We start from the raw sequence: 14912 nt of genomic DNA on the forward strand, positions 1-14912 counted from the left end.
ACTACGCGAGGGACTGTGCTGGCCCTCCGACGTCGGAAAACGATTCGGTGGAACGGTGCCCCCGGATAAAGTCCGTCCCCGCACTCCTTAGTTCGCCGCGTCCCCTTCTTTCGTCGGCTTCGATGACAACTGAAACTTCCTACGTGCTCGTTGACGTCGCCCTGCTTGATCGGCACGTAGCGGCCTTGGTCGACACCGGAGCGGCTGTTAATGTGCTCGACAAATCGCTTATTGTCAACGCGCCCCACCTGCTTCTTCCAGCCGCCAAGACCCGGCTCGTAGCTTTTAACGGCGCCCCGGTGGAGCAAGTCGGACGTGTTACCGTCAACGTGACAGCACTCGGAAGGACCATCTCCACCGAGTTTGTTGTCGCGGACAGCCCTATTTGGCCAGTGGTCCTCGGGTGCGGGTGGTGCCAGCAAGCCGGAGTCGTTCTCAATTTTACCACCACAGAACGACGTGCGAGCCAAACTCTGTGTGGGCCGGGTTGGCTTAGCTGGATTTCCAGCGTCGGTGTCACCCTGTGGCAGTCCCTGGTGTCGGCGACCAAGCGTGCTTCAGGATCTGTGCGCTACCTCGGAACGAAGTGGCCACGTCGAGTCAAGCCAGTCGACGTCACTACTGTGACTGTGGCGACCGCCGTGACTCTGCCACCGGGTGCGGCAACTTGGGTGCATGCCAAGTCTGACAATCCGATCACAGCGGATGTGATTTTCGAACCTACCCGGTGTTCGGCTCCAGCCCGAGAGATGACCTCCCCTCGAAGCCTTCTGTCTGTGCTCAATGGAGAGGCCCACGTGTTAATGCTTAATATCAGCCGCGCACCGCTCGTGCTGACTCCCGGCACGCAATTGGGTGCAGCGTCAGTCTTGGACTCAGAATCTCCGGTCGCGTTTTTGCAGCATGAAAAACCATCTCACCACACTCCAGCGCCGGCGGTCCTATCATGGGACGCATTTAACTTTGGGCCCACCCTGACCTGCGCGGAGCTCGCCTCTCTGAAGACCTTGCTGCTCGAGCATCGCAGTTGCCTTGCTCTAGGAGCCAGTGAACTCGGGTGCACTTCCTGGGCCCAACACCGAAAATCGGGGGCCTATTCATCACCAACCTCGCCGTGTCGCGCCAGCTGAACGGAGAGTCATCCAGCAGCACGTTTGCGACATTCTTGACCAGGGAATCATCGCCCCTTCTTGTAGCCCTTGGTCCTCCCCTGTCGTCCTTGTGCGCAAGAAGGATGGAACACTCCGCTTCTGCGTTGATTACCGCAAGTTGAACGCTATCACTCGTCTCGACGTGTACCCGCTGCCCCTCCTCGACGATGCACTTGACCGCCTGAAGGGGGCCCGTTATTTTTCCACCCTAGATCTGCTCTCGGGCTACTGGCAGGTGCCTGTTCACCCCGATGATGTGGAAAAGACGGCATTCGTGACTCCCGACGGCCTCTACCAATTCAACCGTATGCCCTTCGGTCTCTCAAATGCTCCAGCCACCTTTCAGCGCCTCATGGACCGCGTCTTAGGCCATATGAAGTGGACTATGGCGCTGGTCTACCTGGATGACGTCATTGTCTATGCGGCCACATTTGATGAACACCAAAGGCGACTCAAACTCGTCCTCGAAGCCCTTACCTCTGCTGGGCTTCGCTTAAAACCAAAGAAATGTTTCTTCGGTTTCGCAGAGGTCACGTACTTGGGCCACGTTGTGAGCCGGCATGGCATCCGTCCCGACCCGGAGAAGCTAAAAGCGCTTACGGCTTACGAAGCTCCCACCACTGCCAAGGAGCTCAAAAGTTTCCTCGGATTTGCTTCATACTTCCGTCGTTTTATACCCAACTTTGCCAAGCGAAGCGCTCCGTTGACCGCCCTACTGAAGAAGAATGCAGCGTGGAGTTGGACGCCGGCCCAACAGCTCGCGTTCCTTGACGTCAAGCTCGCGCTCCTCGAGCCTCCTACGTTGGCCCATTACAACAAATCGGCCCCCATTGTCCTCCACACGGATGCCAGCCAAGATGGGCTCGGCGCTGTCCTTCTGCAGGAAGACGAGTCTGGTGACCATAAAGTCCTAGCTTATGCCAGCCGCCAGCTTTCCGACGTTGAGCGCCGCCGCCACTCTTCAGAACTCGAGTGCCTCGCCGTTGTCTGGGCTGTCGAGAAGTTCCGTCCCTACTTGTACGGCCGTCACTTTACCATCGTCACGGACAATAGCGCTCTGACTTGGCTGCAGTCTGCCAAACACTTAAATGCCAAGATTGCACGCTGGTCCCTGCAACTTCAAGAGTATGATTTCACCATAGTGCATCGGCGCGGCTCTGCACATCAGGATGCCGATTTCCTTTCTCGCCACCCTTGTTCCGTGACGGCTTTGACGGACCTCAGGACTGCGCAAGCGCAAGATCCCGACGTTGCTGCCATAATCCACTCCCTTGGCACCGGCGTCGGCGCAGGTCTCCGCAAACTGCGCCGGGTCTATCAAATGAAGGATAACCTCTTGTGTCATGTGGAGTGGTTCCGTGGTCGACCACCCGTGTGGTTGCCAGTGGTGCCGGCAACACTGCGGTCGCAAATCTTGCGCGGCCTACACGACGCTCCCACGGCTGGTCACCTTGGTCGCAGCAAAACCTACGCACGAGTGTCGGAGCGCTTTTGGTGGCCTAATATGTCCAGAGACGTCAAGGAACACGTGGCGTCCTGTCAGACGTGCCAGTTCACGAAGTCATCCACACGAGTAACCAAGCCACCCCCGCAGGCGTTTTCGCCGCCGAGTTCACCTTTCGAACTGGTTGGACTGGATCATTTGGGCCCGTTCCCGAAGACACGCGCCGGCAACCGGTATATTCTGGTTGCGGTCGACTACTTCTCCAAGTGGGTCGAAGCACTGCCCGCTCCCGACACGTCGTCCGCTCATGCCGTCTTGTTTGTGGAACAACATCTTGTTCTTCGGCATGGTGGGCCACAACGCCTCATCACGGACCGCGGGAGCTGCTTTATGTCCCAAGAATTTGAGCGTGCCCTCCGCTCCTTCGGCATTGCGCATTCCACTACATCCGTCAATCATCCCCAGTGCAATGGCCTCGTGGAGCGTGTCAACCGCACCCTTACGGATATACTCGCCTCCTACGTCGCTCCGTCCCACACAAACTGGGATCGTTTTGTTTCTACTGCAGCTTTTGCACTCAACACTGCGGCTCAAGAAACAACGCATGTCACGCCGTTCTCAGTCGTGTATGGCAGAACGCCCTCCATCCCTCTCGACGCGCAGTTGGGCCTTCGCCATCCTACTGCGTCACCGACTGACTGCGCCCAACGACTTCGTTCCGCCCGCCTCGACGCTCAGCGCAACCTTCTCACGGCCCATGCGCGTGCGCAAGTGGCCAATGCTGCAGCACCACCACTTCCCTTCTTCCGGTCCGGTGACTTGGTCCTCGTTCACCGCACCATCCGCGCGACTGGCCGTGCCGCGAAGCTCTTGCCCCGATACCGCGGCCCTTACCGTGTCGTTGCACGGCTCGGCCCCGTTACGTACCGCCTAGAAGACCTCCCCGAGCTTCGACCACGCGGTGTGCACCACATTTTTCCCGAACATGTCTCCAACTTGAAAGTAGTTCGGACGGCGCGAAAACAACAAAGACAAAGGAGACACGAACACAACAGGACGGACGCCAACTTGCAACTGAAGTTTATTGCACCAGACCCCTACATTTTATGCATCACCCCAGCCATATCTCGCAAGCCAAAACGAAATTGTCATCAAAAGTCCTAACACCGGAAGTAGGCGCAACTATTACAGACAGATATGCATTCTGCACTATACACATGATAACATTTTCCTTATTTTATAAGTCTCAAGATTAGAATAGCGCGCAACCCACATGAAAGCAATTCATTCTGAAAAAGAAATACAAACGCTTGAACAAGGCAACCAGAGCGCAAACTCAACAATTTAACACAAATTGTGATAATGAAAGAATGACCAACAACAAACGCGGAAAATTTTTGGTGGACATGAAAACATAAACCTTCGGGGAAACCTCCCAGCGTCAATGAACTATTTCTAGCGTCAAAATCATTGAGAAAACCTCCCAGCGTCAAAGATAAAACGTAAAATCTAAAGACAGCCTTCGAGAAAAGCCACCTCAGCGTCACTAATTGAAATTGAAGGCCTACTCACGCATGCGCTTCCCGCTTTCTTAATAAAGAATGCCTCCACTACTTCCCGCTCAAATCTGTCTTTACCGCTCTTCAAAAAAAAGAGCGGTAAAGACAGATTCCGAACTACTTTCAAGATATGAATCAACTAGCCCAAATCAAAGCACTTCATGTCTCCAACATGAAGCGCTATGTCTCCGGCACCCACCGTGATCCCGACTTGGCTCCCACGTCCTCCCTAGTGCCGCCCTCCCGTACCAGCACCAGGCCTCCCTACCGGAATGCCGCCCCATAAGTGGAGCGCTGTGCCGTGAACGCAATCCCAAGTCCCGCGGTGTGCCCGTCCGGACTGGGCACATCGAAGCCACCCCATCGCCTACAGGACGACTACACGAGGGCAAGCGCGGCGCTGCGCTTCCACGGGCTCACACGAAGCCGCAAACGCGAATACAAATGCCGTCGCCCGACTGTGCCGTAGGAACTGAACGTCGTACTAAGTTTGAGTTTAACGGCTTACTGGAACCACTTTCCGAAGGCGGGCAGAAGCCCTCGCAGTTTTCGTACGACGAGGAGTCGCCTACAAGCAGCCCCGGGATCTACCGGGACCGTTTGGTGTCAGACGACACTGTCATCACAACGTGACGATGCCTCCTGCGCACCAAGCTGCGCCGGTGCGAAGAACCTCAGCCCGGGCTCATCGGGACGAGTTCGATGCCGCCTGCAAAGCGAAGCACGCGCTAGGGGACACCAGCGGTGTCTTCCCCCTCTTATCTTCCCCCTCCCCCCCCCCCCCCCCCCCCGTGGAAAGATGTAACGGCATACGACCTACACTAACCAAGAGCGCGCTGCGGTATGAAAATAAAGAGGCGCGGGGCGAGCGCGAGGGTAGAGCGCGCGGGCGCGAGAGGTAGAGAACGAAAGAGAACCGCCGCGGCCGGTTGTGTCTGGGTCTCCTGCGCCTCTCTGTGCCTTTCTCTGCGCGGGCCCGCCGTCCCGTAACAATATGCAGTGTACAGTCATCCTACTAAACCAATGATAGTGCAGAGTTAAAATGTGTTTAGAAAAAAATGTCTCAAAAGGTGTGTACATGAATGCATTACTCTGCTTGAAAATAGGGGGTGGGGGCACGTCCTCGACTTTGACAGAAGAAATCTTGCTGCCACCTGCAAACACAGGATGACCTGCTACTAATGCAAGAGACAGAAACCAAGCCAATGTATACAGAGAAAGGGAACGAATTAGCACTGTGATAAAATATGTGAAAGTTTTCAGACATGAGCAAAGCAGTAAAGTGCACGTGTCTTAATTGCTCGAAATGCTGCACAAGACTGTTAAAGAAAGCCAAATGCTTCTTCACTGGCTGTGATGATGCAGAGGCTACAGTATTCAGCTGCTTAGCATGAGTTGCAAGTGTTATCTCAGCTGTAGCATTCACATTTCATTGGCAACAAAAAGCAAAAATGTCCATGTGCTGAGAGACAGTGTTAAAGACCCCAGATGGGCGACATCAATTGGTGACAGGTGTTCAGTCTGGCATTTCTTATAGCTACAACACAGCTTCAGGACATGAACTCCACAAAAAAGACTTTACACAACTGCGCATAGATCAAATGTGCTTCTTGAAAACACATAGTGAACAAGGGAGGTGTAGCTTCAGGGTTCTTGCCACCATTTAGACAAGAGGGCTTGTCTTCGCCCACACGAAGACAAGTGTCTTAAGGCTCTTTCCTCCCTTGTTGAATTTCTGATGATTACAGTCATGCCATGCTAGCTGAAAAGAATGTACTAGTGTTCTTCAAGCATTCTCCAGCACATCACGCAAAGCACACAAGCAAACATATTGTGACGAAGACGAAGCTGGCAGTGGCGCGGGACGGAGCGCCCGCGCTAGGCCAGCGGCCATTAAATCATCTCATATCCATGGTTCACCACGTCTCATTCTTCGGCTGGCCGCCGCGTAACATTTGGTGTGAGGTGCTGGGGTCCCTTCATCGCCATCCTGGTCACGGAGCGTCGGCGTCCTGGGCCTGCCGTGGACGTCGGCCGTGAGTACCTGGTCAGCGCCGCACGGCCATGCCCCAGCCCGCCCGACCTGAACCGACCTCGCCGCTCACCCCAGCCCCGTCCCCCGCCCGGACCACACTACACGACGACCCAAGACCCGACGGACCCAAGACCCCACCGACCCAAGACCCCACTGACCCAAACGTGAAGACACCGTCCCCCTGCCTCTGGCGTTCGGTGCGTCCAGAGACCTCGGCCGTCAGCTCCTGGCACCCTACGGCCCGGATGCTTCGTTGACCGGGACTCATTCTCTCATCTTTCTCATCGTGGCGGCCAGCACTGCACCATCTTCTACACATTGCTCGATCCTTCGCTCAAGACCATCGCCATTTCGCCGTCTGTTCGTCACCGCTCGGGACGATCGCTCGGAGGCCCCGGGTAGTGTGACGAAGACGAAGCTGGCAGTGGCGCGGGACGGAGCGCCCGCGCTAGGCCAGCGGCCATTAAATCATCTCATATCCATGGTTCACCACGTCTCATTCTTCGGCTGGCCGCCGCGTAACAATATGAACAAAGCAATATGTATGTAATGTAAGAGCAACATGTGCAAATTACATAAGATACACATCTTCAGGTTTCAATGAAGAACCTGAATAATTTGCAGACAGATGAATTTATTTGTAAGAGTCAGCCTGGAACTTTATGCAAAATACAAGTATACAATTATTTAACTGGGTAAGCATCATGAAAATTTTCGAATAGCAGTTGCTGTCCATCCAGATTGTGCTATCTATCTATTGCTATCTATCCAGATTGTGAACAAGGCCCCCGTTCTGGGCGCCGAAACGTCAAATACAATTTTTTTCATTTTACTGGTCGGCGTCTCTGTGTTTTGAAATGTATCCCCCCGGCCAGACGGGATTCCGTCACACTCTCGACTTCAATTGCTATCCAGTTTTTTACTATGGTGCATGTACTCCTCGAGCTGCCCGTATCAGTATTGCTCAACCATTATCTAGCGCTAGCAAAGCAGGACATTATACGAGGTACGATGCACGTATTTGCATCGCGATGTTCCGTACTGCACTGTCAGCACGCAAATTCCTTACTAATAGCTTTCTTAATTCTACGCTTAATGACACACTCGGTAGATGCATGCTGCACTTCAGTTCGATATCACGCAATTGTCTCTCACCAAGAGCGTAAGTATTGCACCACTCGTAAGTGGGGCTAGATGCGACGACGCCAAGGGTGCGCGGTTTCAGCCCACTTCCTTCGACGGAGCTTACTTTTCAACAAAGTGCACAAGTGAACGTTGCGCAGCACGTTTCGCTTGGCGCAAGCAGATGATTCGATTAAATGCTCACTTCAGAAACTGAAACGTCGTGCACGCGACTCGCAGCGTGAAACACCAAACCTGACTTACGACAGTCCACTGCTAAGCCACGGCCGACTAAAAAACACTCTGACGACGCAGCGAACGCAACTACGCACAACACATTCAGAAGTTTCTCTTCGAGCGACGCGGCGCTACCCGAGCTACCCGAGCCGCGCGCGACCGCCGCCCCGAAGCTCGGCGGAGAAGGAAGATTGTGAGGAGAGAGAAAAATGGAGGAGGAGAGACGAGCCAACTTCCGGTTGCGAGGCGGCTTCACAAAAAGTGACGTCACGGCCTCTCCTTACTTCTTTCCTTCCTCTATGGTAAAAGGCTGACTTTGCACTTCGACTGAGCGAGTTCCACGCATCTTCGCATCATTCGTTGTGGCTTTTCACCCCCTCGTTCTCCCACTTTCCTCGCAGGTATTTCGAGTTCGAGGTGCTCACGCTGGGGCCCATGAAGGTCGGCTGGGCGAACGCCAGCAGCTTCCTGCCCTCTTGCGAGCTGGGCGGCGACCATAACTCGTGGTCCTACGACGGCTTCCTGGTGAGCCCAGTCATTACGTTTGCCCTTGTTCCGGAGCCTCGAAGCGATGCTCTTCTTCTGACACGTGGAGGGAAAGATGACTCGGACAAAGCGGGCTCTCGTCTACTTCCCCGTGTGTTTGTTGCGCTATGAGTGTTGCGCTATGACGCAATGGCCGAAAGACAGGACACCTATGGGCCTGAAGCGCTTTCCGAGAGTCCTAGAGACTTTTGCTTCCGATATTATGTACGCTCCGCGAAGGAGGTCGAAAGGCACAGGGCTTTACTTACCATGGCAAGCATGACGCGAAGCATTTGCAAAGGGAAAAACTTTAAATAAAATCAACATAGCACAGGTGAGAACACTTTTTAACAAGGTACCCATGTGGGCTACTTGGTGTATATCAGACATAACTTCACCAGCGAAAGGGGAAAACCTCAGTTTGCTAGAGCCAACGTTTCGACAAGGGGACTTGTCGAAACGTTGGCTCTAGCAAACTGAGGTTTTCCCCTCCCTTGTTCATTTTGTGATCGCCAAGGACCATCTACCGCACCCTCTCTCTACCATGGTCACCAGCGAAAGAACGAGACACGAGGAGAAGAAGAACACAGGACAACGCTGGACTAACAACTGAAGTTTACTCGAGAAACGGCCAACCTAGGTCACCAAAATACGCATGCGTATCAGACACACCACTATCAGAAACACTTTTTAACATTAAATAGGTTAACCCTTGTTACACGGGCAGAGTTAACTGCGGTTAGCGTAACCGCGGTCAAACGTAACCGTGGTTAGCGTTACACGGCGGACCAAACCGCAGTTACTCGACTAACCGCGGTTATCGCGAACCTAGCTTGGCGACCTCGATTTGCGTCGTTAACCAAGAATATGGCGGCGTCTGTGGACGGAAATTGCCCGTAGGCGTCCGAGTTTCGAAAAGTGTACGAGCTGGTGAACTTCAGCAACATACTTTTTTCGCGCGAAATCACGTTTCAAGAGCAACAAATTAAAATAGGCAGTGCGTAAAGTGCCGTCCGACGGCGCAGCAGCAGCGTACTGCAGCACCGTCCCACGATGCTCGAGCTGCACATTCTAGCGCTGTAATATGGAAAAAGGATCGCTCCCTGCGCCGCATCTTTAAAGTAGGCGACAAGTGCGCAACGCTCACTGCACCGGATTTCGCGAGCTGACTGCGGTGTTGCCGCGTGCGAGCGCGGCGGACGACGGCGCTCTGACAGTGTGCTCACGGCGCTCTGACACTAGTCGTCGCTAGGACTAACTTGTTTCGCATCGAAGCCACAGCGGACCGCGCTTTTGAATTGACCAGCGCTACAGTAAATGGTCTACTCATTGCACTGCCTTACTGACTACCCCATTTTCTCATGCTAAAAGAAAATATATGATCGATTTCAGCGACGGCTTAGCAGCGGAGCTACCGTGCAAGAGATCAGGTGAGCCGCGGTGCACCAGCGGAAGCTGCTACGCCCTAGCTTGTATCGCAGTTATTACTCCTACCGACAACTCGGTACAGATCACCGATCCTCGAAGAGGAATCATTTTTGACATTTCCTTATCCCAGGGCTTATTATTTACTACAGCATGAAAGCTTAGCAGGGTTTTCAGACATTCTGGGCTAGTTGGTGAGACATTGTGTTCAGGAAGTAAAAACAGCGCTAAATTCTACACAAAACACACAGAAAGACGGAGAGGACGGGCGCTGACTCCAACTAAGTTTATTGACAGCGACATGTAGCATATATATAGCCCGAAGAAGGTGAACGCTGGCGCCAGGGCTCCGTCGCAAAGGTGTTGCCTTGGCGCGGACGGCTTGCAGGAGGTGCCCCGATGTATGTACTACGGCAGTGGAGGCAGTGCTGCCACCGGACGGCGCCGTCGGACGGCACTCTAGACACTGCTGTACCTTTTGCTGGGATAGTTGGTGTGACATTGTGTTCAGGAAAGTAAAAATAGCGCTAAATTTTACACAAAACACACAGAAAGACGGACAGGACGGGCGCTGACTCCAACTAAGTTTATTGACAGCGACATGTAGCATATATATAGCCCGAAGAAGGTGAACGCATGCGCATTCCTTAGATGGCAAAAAACACACACACACACACGGACTATAACTTCTCATAATCGCGTATTTTTTAACAATCTGTGCTCATTTCCTCGTAGGGAGATAGAAATCGCGCTGACGCACCTGCCACCCCTCTCTTTGATAAATGTTAAATGTAATATGAATTTAAATTTGTCCAAGACTGTCCATATGAAGTTTACAAGAAAGAAAAACCCTGATGTGTATTCATATGTTATTAGGAACACAATGTTAGAACAGGTATTCGAATTTAAATATCTAGGCGTTTATTTTACTCCTGATTTGAGCTGGCGCCGTCACGTCGATTATATCTCTGCTAAAGCATGCAGAAACTTGGGATTTCTTCGCCGAAATGCAAGCACTTTTCCACTGTCATGTCGTGACATTTTATTCAAGACTTATGTCAGGTCGGTTCTCGACTACGCGTGCACTGTCTGGGACCCGCCTACTGCTAGAGATAAAGATAAGTTGGAGAGGGTGCAGAACATTGCCTCTCGTTTCGTGTCTGGCACACGTGGGGCTCGTTACAGTGCATCGCGTACGAAGGATGCACTCAACTGGGAATTGCTTGACACGCGCCGAAAGAAGTTGCGTCTGAAGCTGTTTCATGCTGTTTATTATTCAACTGTTCGGGTTGAACGCGAAAGGTATGTGCAGGAGCCTTTTTATAGATCCAACCGTGTTGACCATGTTTTTAAAGTCCGCGAATTTGCGGCAAAAACTGAATTGTTTAAAATGTCTTTCTTTCCGAAAACCATTAGAGAATGGAACAGACTACCGAGCGATGTTGTGAGTGTGACATCAAATGATGCGTTCTTTCGTTCTTTAATGATGTGATGCGATTGTGATGTGTTCTTTTGAAGTGAGATGTACATGGTGAAAGTTTTATGCTTGTAACTCTGCCTGCGAGCGGAGGTGTCATGTGTGCTTCTTTGTTGTACATTGCCCCCCCCCCCCCCCCCCCCCACTGTAATGCCACGGCGCTGTGGGTTCCTTACTAAATACTAAATAAATAAATAATAAAGGCTTCTGCCAGTTCGCGCGCTAATCTATCTTTACTCCTATTTAGAATTTTAATCTCCTCAAGTCGTGGTACACAGTTCTTTTTATTTTCATCAATGCAAGAGCGGCAATGGGCGGGTAGGTTTTCGAACGAATCTGATGCGTTCCCTAACGACCTTCTATGTTCCCCGGCACGCTCGTTGACGCAGCGTCCAGTCTGACCGACGTACACCTTGCCACATGTAAGGGGGATCTCGTAGACCACTCCCGTGGCACACCTTACGTAGGGCTTTGAGTGCTTCTTCCCACACCCAGATGTTTCTTTCGCACCGCTGCTAATCTTGGGGCACATCTTAGCCAATTTGCAGGGGGCGGAGAAGACCATGGGGACTCCGAACTTGTTGCCACCTCGTTTCAAATTGTGGGACACCTTGTGCATATATGGTATCACCACTGGTTTGGCTTCACCGAAAGTTTCTTTCCGGCGTTGCGCCTTTGTCTTGCCCTTAAGTTTCTGCAGCAATGTCTCGGTTACGGGAGCCAAGACGTGGTCAGGGAACCCTGCTTTACGCGGTCTGTTCACCTCGCCCTGGAAGCTCGCCCGCATCATGTGAGAGCACGACTTGAGGAGTGCTGATTCCATAGAAAGGGTGGCGATAGCCCTCTTGACAGTTTTTGACAGAGCCGAATCATACGGTAAAAAATCTTTCTTGGCCCTGGGCAGGTAACACCAGCAAACACTTCCGTAGCCCAGCTTAATATTAAGGTCCAAAAACTGGAGGCAGTCCGTTCAGGAAGCTCAAATGTGAAAGACAGCCTCTTCCCATGTTGTGCGAACATTTCTCAAATTTTCTTGGCAGTCTCCTCATAGCGGCCTGTGTCATGTGTCTTTAAAATCACCAAAAAATCATCAACATATCTAAAAATCTTTAGGACAGTTCCGTCGTCAGTTAGTGATGCCAAAATGTTGTCAATGGATGCGAGAAAAATGTGATATAAAACTGGCGCGACACATGAACCGATGCAAAGGCCCTGGCGTTGTAGGAACCGCCGGTTGTCAAACTGTATGAAGGTGGACTTAATATAAAACTCTAAAAGAGACATAAAATTATGCAGTAACAGCAGAAAGATACGGGCGATGTGCACGCTGGCTTGTCGCCGCTGCCTAGTGGTGCCGAAGGGTTTCCAATGCTTGTTTTATAGAAGCAACGAAGTCACGTGATGGCGATGCAGCAGGTCACAGCAGAGCCGACGTTGACGGCTACCGGAACACCAGGGTGGTCAGCTTGCTTCTAGCGTTCGTTGGCACGCACGCTTCAAGCTTGATAGTCGCCGGCGCTTAGTGCGGCTGCGTTGCAAGTGGCCTGCAGTAACAGCAGGAAGATACGGGCGATGTGCACGCTGGGTTGTCGCCGCTGCCTAGTCTCAAACTCGTTTTTTTTTTATGCAGTAAAAATTTGTAACCTTTTTCCTCACAGTATTCCTATAAAACAGTTCAGTGGTTACACAAGATCCTTCAAAGTAATTAATCAATGTTTGCACAAGGCAGAGATGATGTTGACCTGTTTAAACGCTTTCTGTGTTTCTGTATCGCAGGCTGTCAAGAGCCATGGCGGTGCAACGGAGTCCTACGGAAAGCAGTGGATGATCGGTGACGTCGTCGGCTGCATGCTGGACCTGCACGACAGAACAATAAGTGAGTTCCCGATCTCGGTGAACGGGAGCGGTGCAGGGTTGACCGGAGACCATTGGGAGACGACTTTGTCTTGCAGTGGTGCAGCTGGGCTGGCGTTTAACACTAAAGATAATCCTTAATATTCGTCCTTCCGTGTACGTCCTGCATTTTCTGAGGTATTAATATCATCTTGGTTCCCCTCCCCTCATTGTGAATCAGAAGTGTTCCTACTAAGTGCGCTCTTAATTTTACTTGACACGCAGGCTTCTCCCTCAACGGAGAACTGCTGCTGGACAATCTCGGCGGCGAAGCTGCCTTCTCGGACATTCCTTGCGGCGACGGCGGTGAGCGTTCTCTCGGGTTCGAGCGTGCAGTTGGGCCACTGCTCTGCGATTTGGTCACCTCGCGCACTGAGGGCGATCAAGTGATACGCAGCAGCGATTAGAAAACTCTCTCTAAATAGAAAACCACGAGCGCTGTCCTTTTTTTTCCTTCTTGCAGCTCACATATTTATGACTGCAGTACCTGTTTTCACGTTAATGAAACGGCGCTAGCAGAAACAGATAATATTCTTTACTTGAAATTAAACAGCGCTATATATTTAGATGAATACATAAAAAGAGAAGACAGGACCAGCGCTTTCTATTTATTCGTCTAAATATGCAGCGTCGTTTAATTTCAAGAAAAGCAAATGCATCACCAAGTAGCCCCGCTACGTGTGTTGTTAACAAACGGATTATCGATCGCGTGGAGTACGCTGATTTGCTGCATGGATTCCAAAGGACGGGTCTTGGTCATCGAGCCCTGGCTGTGCCTTTGGTCGCGCTTGGCAGAAAGCAAGCAGCGTAATGTTTGCTGTTCTAAATTGGGAGAGATTGAACAGACCTTCCAAGCTTTCCGCCCTTCGCGTTCGTGAAGGGACAACAAAATAGCGGTGTCGCGGACCACTTGGATGGCTGTATTTGCCCAAGCGGCGTAATGGTCTTTCAGCACAAAGTAGACCGCAGATCAAAGCGGGACAGTGCATAAAGTGTTTATATTCGAATTCCCGTGACCTTTGACCTGGAGCGCTCCGCTGCCACCTTTCGCGCTCTATAGCTGAATTTAAAAAAAAATCTAAACTAATTTGATGGCTCCCAGTCACCGCTGCCGCTGAATTGAAACAACACTACATTTCGTTCTGCAGTGCGCTCAGCATAGTGCACTGGAGAAAGAGTTTTGCGTTGCCCACAAGCTTCGGTTAGATGCACTGTCGCGCCCCTTTCAAGGAGCGTCTGAGGTCGAGGTAGCCGACGAAGTGAGTGCTTTTTTTCAAGACGAACGCCACTTTGACCAATGCAATCCGCTTCGGGAAACTCCGAAAAGCGTCTCGCGGGCCACGCAACCACGTGTGGTGTTGCGCAACCACGTATGGTTCGGATCCCACCGGCGGCATGTGGTTGTTTTTTCTTCTGCTTTTCTAATCAATTAGCTTTAAGCGATAACATATTCATTAATGTTCTAAATTGAACAACACCATAAATAAACAAAGTAATTAAAAATTAAAAATCCCCTGTGCTCCTTGTTTTCTGTGGCTGTTGGCTTCTCTCATATTTATATTGATATTTATATTTATATGCCCTCGCGCAATACGCACGGAGCGCACGGAGAAGCGCTAGGTTTTTGAACTGGGGATTTATTTCATCATCAGGGGCATATAATGTCCCTGACGATGCAATAAATACTCAGTTCAAAAACCTAGCGCTTCTCCGTGTCTTCTCGTTCGTCCTGTCTTCTCTTGTGGTTTTTTTTAAGGCGAAAACCTTTAATGGCTCATACTCTCGTCCGTTATCAGAGATTGTCACACCTTTGGCGGCTTTTAACTCATGTTAACTCGGGAACTAAAAAACACAGGAGAAAACGAAAGGTCGCTTCAGATAGAAAAGGAAAAAATGAACCTAGAAGCCAAGGGTGATGACTGTAGATTAATTAGTTAATTAATTATAGGCAAATTTGTTGAAATTGCGTCGAATTACCGCGGATGTCGATATAGTCACGGGAACGGTGTTACGTCACATCCACCGGAAGTCGTCACGGCATAGT

At 51.4% G+C, this 14912-nt stretch overlaps 1 protein-coding gene across 5 annotated transcripts in view; it reads left to right on the forward strand.

Moving 5' to 3' along the window:
- Positions 1-14912, forward strand: part of LOC149326706 (ryanodine receptor-like) — a 542398-nt gene that overhangs the window by 187168 nt on the left and 340318 nt on the right. For all 5 annotated transcript variants that reach the window (XM_089563500.1, XM_089563501.1, XM_089563503.1 and 2 more), the window contains exons 30-32: positions 7950-8073; positions 12752-12851; positions 13094-13174. In XM_089563500.1, coding sequence (XP_089419626.1) covers positions 7950-8073; positions 12752-12851; positions 13094-13174 — 305 coding nt within the window. The remainder of the gene's footprint in view (positions 1-7949; positions 8074-12751; positions 12852-13093; positions 13175-14912) is intronic.

The sequence above is a fragment of the Amblyomma mixtum genome, chromosome 10 (genome assembly GCF_055824585.1).
Source record: "Amblyomma mixtum isolate Tamu chromosome 10, ASM5582458v1, whole genome shotgun sequence".
Classification (NCBI taxonomy): Eukaryota; Metazoa; Arthropoda; class Arachnida; order Ixodida; family Ixodidae; genus Amblyomma; species Amblyomma mixtum.